General features: G+C 38.9%; 1 protein-coding gene across 1 annotated transcript in view; it reads right to left on the bottom strand.

Annotated features, from left to right (window-relative positions):
- Positions 1–19677, bottom strand: part of TTN (titin) — a 282573-nt gene that overhangs the window by 169620 nt on the left and 93276 nt on the right. The window contains exons 76-104 of the mRNA XM_014546416.1: positions 19210–19491; positions 18672–18950; positions 18269–18550; positions 17841–18119; positions 17465–17752; positions 16353–16631; positions 15981–16259; positions 15601–15879; positions 15052–15339; positions 14622–14909; positions 12932–13213; positions 12447–12725; positions 11742–12023; positions 11347–11625; positions 10548–10835; positions 10161–10439; positions 9776–10054; positions 9408–9686; positions 8551–8838; positions 8118–8405; positions 7354–7644; positions 5013–5300; positions 4337–4429; positions 3934–4219; positions 2478–2661; positions 1761–1850; positions 1399–1666; positions 1039–1299; positions 90–299 (exon numbers count right to left, since the gene is read on the bottom strand). Of these exons, the coding sequence (XP_014401902.1) occupies positions 90–299; positions 1039–1299; positions 1399–1666; positions 1761–1850; positions 2478–2661; positions 3934–4219; positions 4337–4429; positions 5013–5300; positions 7354–7644; positions 8118–8405; positions 8551–8838; positions 9408–9686; positions 9776–10054; positions 10161–10439; positions 10548–10835; positions 11347–11625; positions 11742–12023; positions 12447–12725; positions 12932–13213; positions 14622–14909; positions 15052–15339; positions 15601–15879; positions 15981–16259; positions 16353–16631; positions 17465–17752; positions 17841–18119; positions 18269–18550; positions 18672–18950; positions 19210–19491 (7617 nt within the window). The remainder of the gene's footprint in view (positions 1–89; positions 300–1038; positions 1300–1398; positions 1667–1760; positions 1851–2477; positions 2662–3933; positions 4220–4336; positions 4430–5012; positions 5301–7353; positions 7645–8117; positions 8406–8550; positions 8839–9407; positions 9687–9775; positions 10055–10160; positions 10440–10547; positions 10836–11346; positions 11626–11741; positions 12024–12446; positions 12726–12931; positions 13214–14621; positions 14910–15051; positions 15340–15600; positions 15880–15980; positions 16260–16352; positions 16632–17464; positions 17753–17840; positions 18120–18268; positions 18551–18671; positions 18951–19209; positions 19492–19677) is intronic.

Below are 19677 nucleotides of genomic sequence, written 5' to 3' on the forward strand. Positions count from 1 at the left end.
AAAAAAAAAAAAAAAAAAGGAGGGTAGAACTACACAAAACAGACAAGCTTTACATTATATATTCATGGGGACACTGTCAATCAAATTACCTTCGTCATCTGGGGTCACGTTGTGGATGGTCATATAGTGGCAGCGACCGTCATTCCTAAAGTTGTATTTCTGGCTCTCAATCAGTTCTGTGGGTCCTTTGTACCAGGTTACAATGGCATCGTCAAAGGACACTTCGCACTCGAAGGTGGCGGACTGATGCTCGCTCACCACGATGTTCTGGATGCGCTTTGTAAACTGAATTGGCTCAGCTGTTTAAGTACAAAGAGAATCACAGTTAGAATGTGTAGGAAGAAGTTTCTCTCACTGTGCTTTCCCCTCAGATATTTAAAGTCTCCATCTTTTTACTCAAATGGAAAATAGCAGAAAAATATTGAAAATATAAAACAAGAAGATAATGCACTTCTTTCCATCAGAAACCAAAAAACAAAGCAATAATATCCCAATACTTAAATGTATTCATATAGAATCAATGTAAAAAAAGTATAATATAGTTCCTGTAAGTTCTTAAAATATCTGTTAATTCTATCTATGAAATTTCATACAGAGGGAGTCAAATTAATTCTTATAAACCAAATATAAACTCCTAGCCAAGATCTTTTAGATATACAGCCATGAAATCGGGTCCTTTCCAAGATTTTTTTGGGGGGGCATCAGAATCATAGATGTGAGAATTACAAAATTGTAAAGATTCATTAAATTTAACAGAATTATGGAATTTAACAGAAATAACCATTAGAAAGTCACACCTTAGTTTAGACGGAAATTTGCTTCTAGTCAAAAAGAGCTATGCAAAGGAATTGCTACTTATGTGAATCTCTCCCTTTCGATTTTGTATGCACTTTGAGATGTGAGTGAATGCTTTAAGTGTGTGTGTTGGGAATGAGGACACACCAGCACTCTGGGATATGCCTGATGGTGAGGCTGTAAGGGTCCTGCACACCTTTGGCCATTGGCTGAGGCTGCGCCAACTCCAGCAGTTTCACCCACCTTCAATCCGGAGCTCTGCTGAAGTTTCCAGGTCTCCGTGTTTGCAGGTGTACTGGCCCTGGTCTTCTGCGCGCACATCTGCAATGGTCAGTTTATGGACTTTGTGTTCCACTTCTGTCTTATGTCGACCTTGGGGTTTCAGGATTCTGCCATTTCTGAACCATTGGGATTTTACATTTGGCACAGAAAACTGGCACGTCATGGTGCAAGTCTGGCCTTCCTTCAAAGTGACATCCTGCAGGTGCCGTTCCCACGCAGGCTCTGTTGGTATGACACAGCACACATTGTGTTTAATATCACAGGCAGATATGCTCAACAGTCAGTCTCTCAGGGTTTTTTTTTTTTTAACTCTTTACTTACCAATTACTGTCAGTTTAGCACTAGCAATGTGTGGGCCACACACCAATCTATAATTTCCCTGATCTTTAAGTTGACAGTTTTTGACTCTAAGTGTATGTCGATCACCATCGATGCTTATTTCAAATTTATCACTGGGCTCCAGTTTTACAGTCCCTTTGTACCATGAAAGCTTGATTTCTGGGTAATTAATCTTAATGTCGATTTCAAACACAGCATCATTATCTTTCAAAACTGTCTGATTTTCAATATCCTTGATCAGAGTGACAGGCTAGGAGAATAAAGAATTCAAATGCATTATAATCCTTCCCTTATAATTCCCGATAATAATATGTTCACTTCATTATCAGCATCCTTAATTTTACCTCTGTCTGTGACAGCCTTTGCTGAATAAATGATACAAGTTCTTCAAATTCCTTTTCTTCTTTCTCTGACTTCTCTATTTCCTCAATTTCCTGAGAAGAAAAAAAAGGGATAGTTATTTCATATGAAATAAAATCTGAATTAGAGGATACATGATTAACCTTAGCTACCATTCTTTCTGTAGATCTTCAGAAATTATTAATTTTTTTATGGAAAGCGAAGTCATTTATTCCAGATATAGCTCATTCCTGGTAGGTCTCAGCAATGGCATTTCCTCCTTATACTGTCTTTTTTTTATTGTCTAAAATTTTACATATCTCTCCTTTTACATATGTCTTCTTGACCCCCCCTCCCCCATTCCCAGCCCGGGCAAGCCCCCACCGCCGCATAATCTGTGTCCATTGGTTATGCTAATATGCATGCTTATAAGTCCTTTGGTTGCTCTCTAACCCCCCACCCCGCCCCGCCCACCATTTGTCTCTGGATATATTCTTGTTCATCAAATTATGTTGATCATTATATCTCACATATGAGTGAGATCATGTGATATTTATCTTTCTCCGACTAGCTTATTTCACTTATTAGCTTCCATTCTTAATGCTGCTTAGGTTCTATTCAACCATCTTATACAACTATAGGATTCTGGAAATCCAAAGGGCATATGCTAGAGGATTCAAATGTGAATTTCTAAAGATGATGCTCTCTGCAAAAGATCATACCAATCTATGTGTCTCTTCTTCTTGACTTTGCTTTAGCAGTTCAAATGCTTGAAGAAGACCGCGGAAGTCAGTGATGCCGTACATGCGGGCATATTTTTCATATTCTTTAGGATCAACATTTTTGAGAAGTTCCATGATATCAATTTCTTCTTCTTCCCCAGAGCCCCTCTTTAAGGTGGGAGCCCTAAGTAAAATAAGAAATAAACATAAATCACCTGTCTTCTACTTATTTTGAATGGTCTATCATCATTCCAAGTTTATAAATGCCTTTACAAGATTTTTTTTCTCACAAAGGAACAATTCTATGTCCTTTATTTAAGAAATATTAATATCATGCTAACTGTGAAATAATAAAAATGTGAGTGTGGAGATGGAGTGGATTAAGATTGGATCATTGTTATAAAATACATAACTTTAAAAAAATATATTTTATTGATTTTTTACAGAGAGGAAGGGAGAGGGATAGAGAGTTAGAAACATCGATGAAAGAGAAACACCGATCAGCTGCCTCCTGCACACCCCCTACTGGAGATGTGCCCGCAACCAAGGTACATGCCCTTGACCGGAATCGAACCTGGGACCCTTCAGTTCGCAGGCCAACGCTCTATCCTCTGAGCCAAACTGGTTAGGGCCATAAATTTGATCAGAGTTTTTAATAAGAAAAAAATAGGGAAAACATCTTTGTAAACGTTAGAGCCTAATGAAAGAATTACAAGGAAAAATAATAACAGCAATAGAAAGCATTAATAAGGGATAAATATATGTCATGGAAAAGATGTATGGAAATTAAATGTTGATTAATTTAATAATCCAATAATTATGTTGAAACTTAAATTGTGTTGAAATTGTTGGTAATTATAAACAATGTTTAAAATAGTTGATCTAGAAAATAATTCAGAGCATGAGATATCATACATAGAAACAAAAATTTCATATCTAGTCACATAAACACGTTTCTATATAGGCCATTTCCTTTGTTTAAAATTTTAATAAAAATTTACCTCTTTCTCAAAACTTTCTCATGATTATTCAGAAATCAATCTTAATGAACCACTAACTTCCGCCCAATTATTGTGTATTTTCTTATCTTTTTCTGTTAAAATGTCTGTGTGCTTATGTTCTTTCACAGTCTGAATCTTGGAGGAGATAGTCCAGTGATGGCGAACCTATGACACGCGTGTCAGAGGTGACAGGCAAACTCATTTTTTTGGTTGATTTTTCTTTGTTAAATGGCTTTTAAATATATAAAATAGATATCAAAAATATAAGTCTTTGTTTTACTATGGTTGCAAATATCAAAAAATTTCTGTATGTGACACGGCACCAGAGTTAAGTTAGGGTTTTTCAAAATGCTGACACGCCGAGCTCAAAAGGTTCGCCATCACTGGGATAGTCCATGCCTCTTGAGAGATCTCTTTTGTGAGTGGAAAATTATATCTTTTAAAATTAAACTTACTTTTTCAGCATTGCTCTAAGATCTCCTTCAATTTTCTCTTGTTTCTTCCTTTCGTCCACCTGCAGGTTGACATTACTTTCAATTTCGCCATGTTTATTAGATGCGACACATCGGTACAGGCCAGAATCGGTTTTTGTGGTGTCTCTGATCTCCAGCTTGGCCTCGTCGCCTTTCTGCAGGATGGAAACACGACCTCCTGGGTTCAGCTGTCTCCATTTCCCTTTTGTCCATTTCACATTAGGGATTGGATCGCCGCCAACTTTTGCAATGAATGTTGCAGTGGTTTCTAAGGAGTAATGAAGACAAATAAAAAACTTAATTTTCCAAAATCAGTTTTTCCAAAATTAAATCAGGAGTAAAATGTACAGAGTAAATGAAGCTGTATTTTTCAGGAAGTACTTACTTTCCACCACTCTGATACTCTGAGGCTCTGATACGAAGAAGAGTTTCCCGTCTACTGCTGCCTTCTTAGCTGTGGGGACGGCGGTTGGTTTGTCTAAAAAACACATTTACATGTTTTGTTATCACGATTACCTTAAGACTGTAAGGAATAATTGTCTTTGTAAAATAAGTTTTAGGAGTTTGGCAGAGTCAAAAACATTATGTATTCTAGGACTCTATATATGAGATGATAACAGAAGATAAAGCAATTCCATATACATTTATAACTAGTTGTAGCTGTGGCATACAGGCTGAACTACAATCATATTAGTAGTATCAAATCTTATATTTCTAGACTTGGCTTTATTATACAGATTTCTGCCAGGGCTATGACACCAGGGTACCTCATGTCACATCATTATCCTTTTGGAACTTTACTTAATTTTACCTTCTTATGCGGTGAAAAGAGGTTCAAGAAATATGATGTTGAACTTGGGGTAATTTCAGACAGATTTTATTGAAATTAGTTTCCATTAAATTATCTAATACTTCAATTATAATAAGGGGGCTATACATTGCAAATGAACAATAACTGATGTTTCTAAAAATCTAATTACGTTCTTACTTAAATTGCAAAAAGCAAATAAATGTAAGTAGCTGTTGGTTTAATCTGAATAATACTTTTGAGGCATCTGTACCTTTAATGGTCACTTTTGATTTGGAAGTGTCACTGCCAGCCACGTTGGAAGCTTTACATACATAATCGCCCGCATCTGCTTTGGCCACATCCTTGAGTTCCAGCACAGCAGTCCCACCAGCAAAGCTGAAGCTGCATCTGTCTGAAGACTTGACTTCCTTGCCAGCCTTCAGCCACTGGATCCTGATTGGCTCCGAACCCTGCACGTGGCAGCTGAGCTGCACCAATTCTCCTTCGCTCACTGTTATGGGACTAAGGTGCTGATCAAACACAGGTGGCTTCTTAGGCTCTGGAATTAAAAAGGCATTTTAAACATAAAATAAAAAGGACCACAAAAGGGACATAAAGGCAAACAAGTATTAATTTCAGACAAGCAACAAGTTCTGCCTCTAACAGGTAGCACTGGTTGCTGCGGTAGAACTGAATCACGTTCCTGATTGATTTCTCTTTGAAGTCAGTAGTTACATTTGTTGAATAAAAAAAAAAAAATAAAGATTTCAAAACAAGCAAAGAACAGATACCATAAAGCAGGCCATAAATCACCCAAGCACTTGTGACCCGATTAAGCCCTGCAAACATTGCACTGGTGGTTACCATAACTGCTGTATACACGATTGATTCTCTCCAACCTGGGTACAGCTGCATTTTCACTGAACTCTAAAATCCTAGGGCTTATTGAGGAATTCTTTTAATCTAGATCAGTAATTACTTTATTTTATTTACTTTATTTTATTTATATTTTGTTAATCCTCACCTGAGGATATTTTTCCACTGATTTTTTTTTGAGGGAGTGGAAGGCTGGGGACAGACGGAGAGAGAAACATTGACGTGAGAGACACACATCGATTGGTTGTCTCCTGCACGTGCCCCAACGGGGGCTAGAGATTGAGCCTGCAACAGAGGTACATACCCTTGACCAGAATTGAACCTGGGACCCTTCAGTCCATAGGCCAACACTCTATCCACTGAGCCAAACCAGCTAAAGCTAGTAATTCTTGCTACCCTCTGGGAAAGAAAGCCAACATTGAGTAATCCATGAGCCCCGCCTCTTAATATGTGATTTTCTCTGATGTTCATCTTTAGCTATTAAATGCAGAAAATCCAAACTTTGTCCAAAGGATTTAGGAGTTGAAGCAAATGAAAACCAATGAAGAAAATACGTAACATGATATGAAGTCCATGTAGAACTCAGCATTATGCAATGATTTTATTCAGTGGTTCTGAGACCTACATATATGAATAAGGCAAAATTCACAACTGCAAAGATTAAAACTTCTGGTGTCTACTCTTTTTTTAAAAAACTGTATAGATAAATACCTTCAGAATTCTATATAAAGTCTTATCTACTTAATGGCAAAAGCATCAGGAATGTAAGTCATGAATATAAGCCACTGTCAATTACATATTTTACTAATGATGTTTTAAAACTAAACAAACGTAAATCCTATTAAATGAGTGATAAAATTTGAATTTTAAGACAACTCAAAACACACACCAAACAACTCAATTATATTAACCTATTAGTGATATTAACCTATTATCTGTGAACCATTATGTGGCCAATTACATCACCAGAGTCGTTAGTCAATTCCAAACTGCTTTTAGGAGGTTAATTTGTAAAATGGTTTTGATGAATCTGTACCATAATCATCTGGGTGAATCCATTACGGGCAGAGGATCAGATCGAGATGATACCCTTAAACAATATAGTCTATCTTTGCCTCAAGCTATGACTATGTAATTAAATATGTCTTCCAGAATGAGATGCAGTAATATTATTCCACTCATCTATTTTTTCTTTGTAAGCAAATTTACTCTTTTATCTGGGATTAATGTTCATTTACAGGCTAAAAGCTTTCGGCAATATATGTCAAACAATAATCCTTTAGAAATATGTTTAGAAAAGAGAATGCTCCAGAATGTGACATAACTTATAATAAGAAAAGCTAATGCAGTATTCAATGATAAAAATATAAGAATATGTCAAAATAAATGTGCTTCATAAAAATTTATATGTCATTTATGCATGAAATTCAAAGTAGACTTAGACTTCTTACTGCATGAGAGAATTTTAGGATGGGATTTACTAGGTAAGATTTTTAGTCCAGCTACTATATGACCTCTTCTTAGGTCAGCCAAGCAATTAAATTACAAACAATATATATTTTAAGTTAACATCTGGAATTTTGGTAAGTCAATTAAATAATATATATTTATATTCATTACAACTGACTTGGTAGACAGAGTTGAAGAAGAAAAGCACATGTGGGAGGCATGCACACGACTATCTCATAGGCAGTGAAGAAAAAGACAACAGTCTGGGGGCTGTGCAGATAACTAACCTTTGATGACAACGGAAGATGTACACAGAGCAGAGCCTGCATCATTCGACACTTTGCACGTGTACAAACCAGCATCGCCCATGCCCGCCTTCTTGACTTGCAACAGCAGTATGTTGTTCTTGAATGTGATTTCACAGTTAGAAGTTGGATGTATCTCTACATTATTCTTGTACCAAGCTGCAGTGATAGGCTGGGAACCAGCCACACGGCCCTCAAGTTTGAAAGAATTCCCTTCTGTTTCTTCTACTGTCTCTGAGAGCTTTTTAGTGAAACTTGGTGGGGTTAGCCGCTCTGTAAGAAATTGAAAGCACATATGAAGTCGAATCCAGACGTAGTTATTACCATGAGGTTTTTCAAAAGAAAAGAAATCATCTTTTTTCATTAAAATTCAATGCTGACCAACTAAATAGACAATATCAGTGTGTGTTCCTAAACATTTTAACCTCCTCCCAAAGCTTATTCTAAATTGTTAGCTAATTTAAGGGATAGAAAATAAGGATAACAAATGGCCATTAACAGAACCAGATAGATGTAAAAATATAAAAGGGAGGTTGGTGTTAGGATTATGCAGAATATGTAAAATTTTAGAGAAATACAGATTTAAAGAGATCACTTGTTCTCTAGAGAAACCTATATCCTTTTAATCATCTTATGCCATTTGTTTAAAAATGTGTCCTTAATTACATTTGTCCTAAAAGCTGCACACTTAGCATAGAATGTATGATGATGACGTTTTGTTGGACCACATGCAAAATAAACCATACCTTTTATATTAAGCTGAGCTGTACAGGAGTCCTTTCCCACCTCATTCACAGCATGGCAGGTGTACTGTCCAGAATCTCCCTTGTCTACTTTCAGAATTGTCAGGTGGGCAGTGTTTTCCAGGTAACTAATCTGGTAGTTGCCACCACTTCGTATCTCTCGGTTGTCCTTGGCCCAGCTGACCTTTATCGGCTGTGTCCCAGTCACGTGGCACTCAAAGTCCGCACTGTCTCCCACCACAGCATCCACAGGGGCAATGTGGATGTCAAAGAAGGGTGGGTTCTTCCCCTCTGAGGAGAGCAGAAAGACAAGGTTTCAGGCTCCCTGTCCGGACCAGCCCAGTTTACAGAAATCATGATGTTTTTGCCCTAATTTCGTACTTGATTATAAAACTTTTCATTACAGAAATAGAAAGAGGTTTAAGAATCCACAAACCTGTGAGAATGAGTCTGGCACTAGAAGAGGCAGACCCTATAGGATTTGTAGCTGTGCAGGAATACTGGCCTGCGAGGCTCCGGTCTGTTTTAAAAATGTTGAGGGTGGCTACCTTATCTAAAAAGGATGTTTGTACATTTGGGCCATCTTTCAATGGCTTGCCATCCTTATACCAAGACACGGAGAGAGGCTCTGATCCAGTTACGGCACATTCAAAAACAACCGGCAGCCCAACTGTTTCTTGAACATCTCGCAATTGTCGAGAAAACGATGGTGGAAGTTTTTGCTCTGTAAGAACAGAATTAAAGTATTAAACACTTCTGAACATTTTACTGAATGTTATCACAAATATTGTTAGATAGATAATGCCGTTTCTCCATTTCTACAAATGCATCAGGAGGTGTTAACATTTCTATAAACTTGGACCCAAAGGACAACATGCAAACTTTTGGAGCAAAAGTGTGTCACTCTTGAGGCCAGCCTAATGCACAGTAGGTGCAAAGCCAATAGGGAACTTGACCGGCTTAGGTACATCTCCAGGTATGCAGCAGGTCCTCCTACTTTTCAAGACTGCCTTCTAGCATTTTGAATGACACACTCAGAGGGTGGGATTTTAAAAATATGGTCCCTCATGTTTCTTAAAGATTTAATTATAGAGCCAAAGGACTACATGATCCTTCCAACTGAAGATTTAGTCATCTTATCTCTCTGGGAAGGCCATTAATTATAGGTGGAATTATATAAGCAGAAAATTTTGCATTTGGAAAGAATTTCCTAAAAAGAATGCTCTCATGAGATATTTTAAACCTAGTTTAAAAGAAATACAAATTCATTCACTTCTGAAATATTTCAGTCACCTTGAACAGTAAGGAAAGTTGATGAAGAGACTTCTCCCACACTGTTTTCAGCTCTGCAGATATATTCTCCGCTGTCATGACTGCCAACCTGGTTGAAAACCAGTGTAGCAACATTGTTCCTGAAATGCATCTTGTAGGTGGCAGTGGGTCTCAGCTTCGTATCTCCTTTGTACCAGGACACCACAATTTCAGGGGTTCCAGCAAGTTGGCATTGTAATGAGGCAGAATCTCCAACAGTCACCTTAACAGGCTCTAACTGCTTGACAAAATACGGTGGTTCTGCAGGCAAGAGAGATAATGAGTCATGAAGGAGACAGGCCAGCATGCTTATCTATATATAAAGGTAGGAATGTACAGTCATAACAAACCTAGGATCTGTATTTGTGCTGAACAGGAGTCTTTTCCCGAAGCATTTTCAATGTAGCAGTTGTATTGCCCCGAGTCCTCCACTGCGGTACTTGGGATTTCCAGGATTGAGGATTTTTCCGTTGTGGTTATATTACACCTCTGAGACGGAGTGATATTTATGCCATTTTTCTTCCATGTAACTGAAATGGCTGGAGTTCCAGTGTACGTGCCTTCCAGGATCAGGGCTTTTCCTTTCTCTATGCTGTAATCATTGAGCCTCTTCACAAATTTAGCTGGGGCTATAAACAAATTGGAGATGCGAAATCAAACACACATACATACAGATGTAGGCTCATCTATTAAGTCATGTATGTTCACCGTGAAGGTGCGGGGCATCAGACAAACCTTTGACATGGAGACGTGTTGTGCAAGAAGCTTTGCCAGCTTCATTAGTGACTATGCAGGTGTATTCTCCACTTTGTGAGGTGTCCACATCAAACAGCTCCAGTTCAGCAACTGAGTCTTCCAAAGACACATTGCATCTGTCCCCTGGCACTAGTTCACTGCTGCCCTTGAACCAGCTGACACTGAAAGGAGGTGTTCCCTTTATGATGCTCGTGAAAGTTACATTGGCTCCAGTCAAAACATCCATGGCATCAGGTTTCTGAACAAAAGATGGTGGTTCTAAACAAAAAAAGCACACAGCAGAAAAATTTAGTATTTTGATTGGCGATGACCAAATGCTTATAAATTATGAAATGCAGTTCTGTTTTTACTGCATTCTTAACACACCTCTCACAGTCAAAGGAGCACTGCATTCATCAGAACCAGCCACATTCGTAGCTACACAGGTGTAGTCACCAGCATCTGATTCTTCCAGCATGTTCACAGTTAAAGTGCACGTGTTATCTGTCAGGGTGGTCTGGTATTTCCTTCCACTGCTGATCTCATTTCCCTCATGGAACCACGAGACAGAGATTGGAGGCGATCCATAGACTTTGCACTCCATTACAACTGAAGAACCAGATAGACCATTCGTTTCTTTCAATTTTCTTGTGAACGAAGGAGGAATAGTTCGGTCTAAATGTGATAAAAGTTAAACAAACAAGGGACATCGGTTATAAAATGATTTGAGAAGAGATTTACTGTCTTTTTGATTGGATAGACCTAGATCTCTTTGGCTCTTTTGCAAGGGTATAAAAAAAAAGAATTCCCTATAGGGTTACACGATTAAAAGCCTTGAGGATCAGTGGGCAGGATGTGCTAGTTGACTTATTAGGGATGTTGGTCCTCTTTGCTGTGACTCATTATATGGTGAATGATTCAAGTGTAAGTGATATTAGAAGACCACTTTATCCTTTTTCAGGAATTCAGTTTCACTCCTATAATTCCAAATTGTGAAATTTCTCAATGAGAAAGGGATATAACTTTTGAACTTGGTCTTCTAACTCTAGGTATGTTACCTCTGATTTTACTGATTCAGAGGATGTCAGACCATGTAATGCTATAGAAGATGGATCTTCCCCTACATATATATGTCAATCAGGAACTACATTATAATAACACTGCAACAAAAGCCTAACCAACCAACCTGACACTTGAACTGAGGCTGTGCAGCTGTCTTTGCCAACAGGGTTTTGCACCTCAAAGCTGTATACCCCACTGTCCCTGGGGGCTACGTTGATAATCTTAAGACCAGATACTTTGTTGAAGAAGCTTATTTTGTATTTGCTGTCACTTGTCAGTTCTTTTCCATCCTTAAACCACTTAGTACTGAGTTCAGGTGTGCCAGTGACTATGCATTCCAATGTACAGGTGTCTCCTGTGGTAACTTTTATGGATTCTGGTTTTTCCACAATTGCTGCAGGTTCTAAAACAAGATAAAATTGCATCCAAATTTTAAAATCAAATAGAAAAACGAAAGAAAATGTGGACACTGGTAAGTGTACACCATGTGTTCATCGTAACAATCCTATTTGTACTGACCGAGAACGGACAGTGTAGCGAAGCACTCTTGCATTCCAGCATCATTTTTGATCTGACAGGTGTACTTTCCAGCATTGGCTATTTCTGCTCTTGAAAAATGTAGGGTTGCAGTATTTTCTGAATAAGAAATCCATATGTTGTCACTTTCTCTAACAATTTCCCCCTTATCTTTGAACCACACCACTGAAATTGGCTCAGCGCCTTCAATAGTGGTCTGCAGCTGGACTTCTTCACCAACGACGGTAGAAATGTCACTGAGCTTCTTCACAAATCTTGGTGGTGCTGATGAAAAAGAGGCATATTATTGATTTAAAATGTGTGGGATTAATGGCATTTCCCTTAATCATGAATGCTAGTAATCAAAGAAGTGATAATGTGTTGTTTCCATATCTTAAAATAAGAGGCATTCTTGGTGATTGTGAGCAGGGACACATTAGAGTTTGCAGTAAGAAGGAAGAGTTGAACGTTTTGTACTCTCCAGACTTATAAATCAAATCAAAACCTATTGGAAAAATTGTCGAAGAGGATACTTGGTTCAATTTAGAAATGGGATGCACCCTAAACAAAAAGATTTGGAAAGGAAAAAAAAAAGGGAAAAGTAGAAGAGATAGCTAGTGATAAAGAACTGGACAACAGCTAAGGGGCCAACAAAGCATGAATATTTGAAGAGAAAGAGTAAGTATAAGAGAATGAAGTCACCCTAACCTTTCAGAGTGATAGAACCAATGCAAGTGTCACTCCCCACATCATTCGTGGCTTTGCACTGATATTCCCCAATGTCTGCAGTATCGACATTCAGGATGTGAATACTTGTAAGGAAGTTCTCAGACATTATCTTGTACTTCTTGCCGCTCCTCAGTTCTCTCTTGTCTTTATGCCAAGAAACTTGAAATGGGGGAGTACCCTGAAGCTCACATTCAAGATGAACATCAGTTCCTTTCAGTGTCTCCATGGGATGAGGCTTTTTGCGGAAAATGGGTGGTTCTAAAATTGGAAGGTAATTCAGTTAGGAAAAAGGAAAGAAAAATTAGGATATATTCTGCAAGTATATAGTTACAAGTAAGATTCAGTTTTCTATTGTATTCTTTAAAAATTTTAAGACATCAATGGAAAGTCAAACAGGTATTAAGAGGACAACTAGAGAGGAGGGGAGGCTACTGTGAAAAACACAAAGAAGGGTAAGATCTGACCTTTAACTTTTAAGGAAGTGCTGCTGCTTGCACTGCCCGCTGCATTGCGGGCCTCACATGAGTAGTCGCCGCTGTCTTCAACACTGAGATGGTGCATTTCCAACACTGCCACTGAGTCAATGAATGACATTCTGAATTTACTGCTCTCTTGAATTTCAGTTTCATCTTTGTACCACGAAACTCTGATTTCTGGAGACCCTCCTATTTTACATTCGTATCTTGTGGATTCATCCTGCTTCACGATTCTTGAAGGTTCTAGCTTTTTAATGAACCTGGGTGGTTCTATGGAACCAAGAGGGAAAACATAAGGTAAGGGATGGAAAAGACTCATATAACTCAAGATGAAGTAAAAAGAGGAATCTCTGCCAATCAGAGAGGTTTTTAAATACATATATTTTTACAAGCACCCACATCAAATATTTTTGCAAAAGGAAGAAGGAAACACATTGATTCCTATTGTATAACCCTCTTCCCAATAAAAGAATCACTTGTCTAGTACACGATCAGAGGCAGCGTGTGTATCTGTTGGCAGAAGCACTATGAGGCTCATGGGGAATAAGAGAGTTTGATTACTTTCTGTGTGTAAATCAGTGGAGGACTGTCTATTTCCTATGGTTGAAAAGACATCATTTATGTACCATAATAAGTCAGAATAGCAAATTGGGATCAGCTAATGCTAATATTTTTAAAGTGCCCCTTTCTCTTATAGGCTTTAGATATTTCTTCAACTTTCATAATTTCCCTTTGAAGTGGGGAGGGTAATACTTTCTTCATTAACTGAAGCAAAAAATTCAAGCTCAGGGAGATAAAGATGGTTAGTTAAATGCCATAGAGCAGGTGGGCTGCTAACTCTAATTCTATTTTATTTAAAGATATTTATAAACCACCACCATCACAAAACTCCTTAATAATGCTCTATGGGTTGACCAGCAGTCCACTGAGTGAAGTATTTAACTTCTGACAACAGCAGCCATGAACATACTATAGAAGGAAATGGCTGTCTTCCAAAATGTCAGATATTAATGTACTCCCCACCTCCCTGGCTTCCATCGTTGTTATTATTATTATTATTATTATTATTATTATATTTTTATTGGTTTCAGTGAAGAAGGGAGAGGGAGAGATAGATAGAAAATCAATGATGACAGAGAATCATTGATCGGCTGCCTCCTGCAGGCCTCACAATGGGGATTGAGCCTGCAACCTAGGCATGTGCCCTGATGGGGAATTGAACCATGACCTCCCAGTTCATAGGTTGACACTCAACTGCTAAGCCATGCCAGCTGGGCCTTTCACGATTATTTAAGTGGGGTCGATGGAGGACAAGCTATTGACATAATTAATCTGGACTCTCCTTGAAGAGCTTGAGAGTCTGGGGCTCTGCTGTCCCTTACTGGGACAAAATCCATTCATTTAATAACTATTGGGGAAAATAAGTCATTTGAGATAACTTCCTTCAAATTTTGATTTTCTTACAATTATGTGAAATTTTTTTGTTCACTCTCTCTCTGTCTATTTTTAGCTTTTGAAAATGGATTTTCAGTCCACTTTAATAAAAAAAATTTGATCCACATGATCACTTTTAATTACTTGACCATGATCCTAAACATAACTTTCAAGCACATTCTTCCTCTTATATTTTAAGATATTGAAAATGGTAGAGACCATGCTACTTTACTCAAGCGAGTACCTTGTACACCCAGATGAGCAGAACAAGAGTCTTTTCCAGCTGCGTTGCTCGCGTAGCAGGTATACTGCCCAGCATCACCTTTGCCTACTTTGAGAACTGTCAGAGTGGCAGTATTTTCAACCAAAGTCATCTTGTAGTTGCCTCCAGGGCGAATCTCTCGGTTATCTTTGGCCCAAGTGATTTTGATTGGTGCAGTTCCAGTTACATGACATTTAAAAGACCCACTTTCTCCAAGAGCAAGATCTACTGACACAGGCTTTAGATCAAAGAAAGGAGGCACTTCATGCTCTAAAAAGAATGAAGACCAACACGGTGACTTCAGTTTTCCTGCTCCCTGACACAGAGCAGAAACAACGTGGCACCAGAGTTTGGTGGCCCGGAGCAGGGAAGCTCCTTAACCATGTGGAGGGTAATGTGATGAGCTACTCACCTGAGAGAATGAGCTTGGCACTGGATGAAGCAGTCCCAAGGGGATTAGAAGCTGAGCAATTGTACTGACCAACGTGGCTCTGGTCAGTTTGTAAAATCTGGAGAGTTGCTACATTATGAACAAAAGATGTTTGCAAATTAGAATCATCTTTCAAAAGCACCCCATCTTTGTACCAGGACACTTGAAGAGGTTCTGAGCCATTGATGCGACATTCAAAGGCAACTGGGAAGCCAAGAGTCTCGTGGACGTCCTTCAGTTTTCTTGCAAAAGTAGGTGGAAGTTTGCGGTCTGTAAAGAAATTACAGATAGGCCTTATTTACAAGACAGAGTATATCTACAACATATTTCAGTCCATTAAAATTTTGATGTTTTTAAGAAAATGGATTTGTCAGCGCACAGCAAGACTTGTTAAGCAAAACCATCATCACCTTACCTTATTTACAAGACAGAGTATATCTACAACACATTTCAGTCCATTAAAATTTTGATGTTTTTAAGAAGTGGATTTGTCAGTGCACAGCAAGACTTGTTAAGCAAAACCATCATCACCTTTGATAACAAGCACAGCTGAAGAAGCAACTGCCCCCACACTGTTTTCTGCCTTGCACGTGTACTCTCCCACGTCACTATGGTCCACCTTGTTGATTACTAAGGAGGCAATGTTATTTTTGAATTGCATTTTGTATGCAGGAGCAGATCGTAGCTTTGTGTGTTCTTTATACCAAGAAATTCTAATTTCTGGGGTTCCATCCACTTTACACTGCAAAGTTGTAGGTTCTCCAATGGCTGCTTCCACATGTTCCAGAGGTTCAATAAAATAAGGTGGTTCTAAGGTACAAAGAGTGGTAGTCAATCAATCATGCTAACTAACAGAGGATTTTTAAGAGCAAGAAAAGAGAGCAATTAAAAAGAGGTAGCTGTCAACACACCTAAGACAGATACTAGAGCTTCACAAATATCTTGACCAGCCTCATTTTCTATCAGGCAACTGTATTGTGCATAATCCTCTACCGTGCTGTCGAGAATTTCCAGTATGGTAGATTTTTCTGTCATAGTAACACTGCAATTCGGAGACTGTACAAGAGGAGACTCATTCTTCATCCAGCTCACTGAGATGGGAGGCGTGCCGGTATATGTGGCCTCAAGAACTATGGGACTTCCTGTCTCAACACTGAAATCAGCCAATCTTTTCACAAAGGTGGCTGGCTCTATAAGGAGAAAATATGAGGGTAAAATTGACGTCTTCAAATGAAGACTTAGAAAAAATTTAAAAGATACACAAATTGGAGTGCAGAGCAAACCTTTCACAAAAAGATGTGTGGTACAGGAAGCACTGCCAGCATCATTAGTAACGAGGCAAGAATAGTCTCCACTCTGCAATGGCTCCACCTCAAACAACTCCAGTTCCGTGACAGAATCTTCCAGAGAGATGGTGCAGGATTCCCCTGATACTAGTTCCCTGCTGCCTTTAAACCATTTGACCTTGAAAGGAGGGGTGCCTCTAATGACACTGGTGAATGTGACACTCATTCCAGGTAAAACTTCCACAGAATCCGGGGTTTGTGCAAAAGATGGTGGTTCTAGATACCCCAGGGGGAGGGGAAGATCAAGAGAAAAAGAGAAATCCAAGTGTGAGAGGTCTTTTGCTATTTGAAGAAAAGGGAGCCAATTAGTGTTTTGGGGAATTTATCTGAAGAAACCCAAAATACTAATTCAAAAGAAAATACGCATCCTATGTTCACTGCTGCATTATTTACAATAGTCAAGATCTGGAAGCAGCCCAAAATACACATCCTATGTTCACTGCAGCATTATTTACAATAGTCAAGATCTGGAAGCAGCCCAAGTGTCCATCAGCAGATGAGTGGATAAAAAAAGCTGTGGCACATTTACACAATGGAATACTACTCTACCATAAAAAGGAAGACAATTTTACCCTTTGTAACAGCATGGATACAATGCATGGATACAAAGCATGGATACAAAGCATGGATGGACCTGGAGAACATTTTGCTAAAATGTTTCAGAGAGAGAGACAGGTACAATATGATTTCACTCATATATGGAATTTAATGAACAAACTGAACTACCAAGCAAAATGGAGACAGACTCATAGAGGGAAGACAGACAGCTATGGTGGTGGTGATGGTGAGATGGTCAGGGGGAATGAGCAAAAACTCAGGGACTCAGACAACAGTGTGGTGACTGTAGGGGGAGGGGATGGATGGAGGTGCAAGAAGGAATAGAGGGGATAAATGGTGATGAAAAACATAAAATAAAATAATAATTTTAAGAAAAGAAAAGAGAGCCAAGACTAATAAATGAAGATGAAATAAAGAAATCCCATGCAAGGCAGGCACCGAGTCACGTGGAAGAGACTTAAGAAGCGGCAGCCTGATCCTTGCACACTGACCTTGCACAGTCAGGACTGCCGAGCACTCCTCAGAACCAGCCACGTTGGCAGCCACACACGTGTATGTGCCTGCGTCGGAAGGCTCCAGCAAGCTCAGATTCAAAGTACAGACATTTTCCGAAAAGCTGGACTGGCATTTAGGCCCACTAACGATCTCATTTCCATCCTGAAACCAGCCAACAGAGATTGGGGCCGAGCCAGAGACTCGGCACTCCAAAACCACTGAGGCCCCCAGGGTGGCGTTCGTGTCTTTCAGCTTGCGGATGAAGGAAGGAGGCACAACTCGATCTATGTGGAGAAGGGCGGTTTTCTGTTTAAAGAGAAGCTTTATTTTCCAGGAAACATTATATAACCATAAACACCTCCTACGACTTACCGGAAATGTGAACAGATACAGTGCAGTTACTTTTACCAACACTGTTTTTCACTTCAAAGCTGTATAACCCCCTGTCACTCATTTCTGCACAGGGGATCTTAAGTGAAGCCACTTTGTTGATGAACGTAATGTGATGTTTGCTGTCTGCAGATAATTCTCTTCCATCTTTGAACCACTTGGTTGAAAGTTCTGGTGATCCAGCCACTACACACTCTAATGCAAAAGGATTTCCTGTAGTGACAGTCATGGGTTCTGGCTTCTCTACGATTCTGGCTGGTTCTAAAAGATGAAGTATAATTACATTGAAAATAAACTCACCGTACAAACTACACATATAATCAATATTGGGGAAGAGTAATATTTGTAGAAAATGATCATGGGTCAATTAACCTGATTTTCCCCTTCTCAGGCTATACTTTGTTACTAACCTAGTACAGTCAAGACGGCGGAACATTCTTTCATTCCAGCATCATTTTTGATTTGGCACACATATTTTCCGGCATTAGATGCTTCTGGGCTACTAAGTTGTAGGGTTGCGATGTTATCAACGAATGAAATCCTCGTGTTTTCACTTTCTCTGATGACTTCACCTCTATCTTTCAGCCAGACAACAGAAATGGGCTGGAAGCCTTCCACTACAGCCCGTAACTCGACAGCATCCCCAACAAGGGTTGAGGTGTCACTCAGCTTTTTCACAAATCGTGGAGGTTCTAATGAAAGAAATTTGTGGTTTATAGAAAAAAAAATGAGAATCCCACCCATATAAATTATTGGTCAAGCAAGAAAAGATGAAAGGAGGAGACATACATGTTTGTGCCCAGATATACAAACCTCTGAACTTGACAGTGCAGACACACGTGTCACTTCCCACCTCGTTAGTAGCTTTGCAGTGATATTCTCCTACATCAGAGGCTTCAAGATTAAGGATATGGAGACTTGTGTCAAAATTTTTTGAAGTAATTTTAAATTTCTTGCTGCTTCGAACTTGCTTCCGGTCTTTAACCCATATCACTTCAAATGGGGGGGTTCCCGAAATTTCACATTGTAAGATGACATCAGAACCTTTAAGGGCTCCTACTGGAGCAGGCTTCTGGGTGAAAACAGGAGGTGCTACCGGGGGGGAAAAAAGATAAACAATAAAAACATTTGCGTACTAAAAAGGAAAAACAAATTAGAATCTATAATCATTAAGAATGACTGGTGTGACCATATAACAATATGCTAACTTAAGAAATGACAATTTATAAAAACTAGTTTAAGAACTGCAAGCAAATACTCTTAACTAGCCTTGCTACTTTGGAGTTCATAACATTCCTGAGCAGGAATGGAAATCAGATGGGAATGAGGAAAGAAGTTCAGTGTGTCTAACCTTTAACGGTCAGCGCTGTGCTGCAGCTGGCGTCTCCCACACCGTTATGAGCTTCACAGATATAGTCTCCGCTGTCCTCAGCACTGGCCTCATTGATGGTGAGCAACGCCACGGAATTAACGAAGGACATGCTGTATTTCCAACTTTCGTGAAGCTCACTGTCATTTCGGAACCACAGAACTTTGATTTCTGGGGAACCACTTATTTTACATTCCAGTTGGATGGATTCTCCCTGCTTTGCAACTTTTGAAGCGTCTAATTTCTTAACAAACTTTGGAGGTTCTAGTAAATCAAAGGAAAAAAAAATAACATGTTTGTAGTTGAAGACCCTGTAAGTGTGTATTTAAACTGGTTTAGTAAGAATATCCTTCCTGAGAATTTTGTGGTGAAATAAGTTGCATTTTCTATATTTTTAAAAAGAATTAAATTGATAAGTTTATTTTGTAGTTTGAATTTATAAGTTAAAAC

The sequence above is a fragment of the Myotis brandtii genome, unplaced genomic scaffold (genome assembly GCF_000412655.1).
Source record: "Myotis brandtii unplaced genomic scaffold, ASM41265v1 scaffold112, whole genome shotgun sequence".
NCBI classification, from domain to species: domain Eukaryota; kingdom Metazoa; phylum Chordata; class Mammalia; order Chiroptera; family Vespertilionidae; genus Myotis; species Myotis brandtii.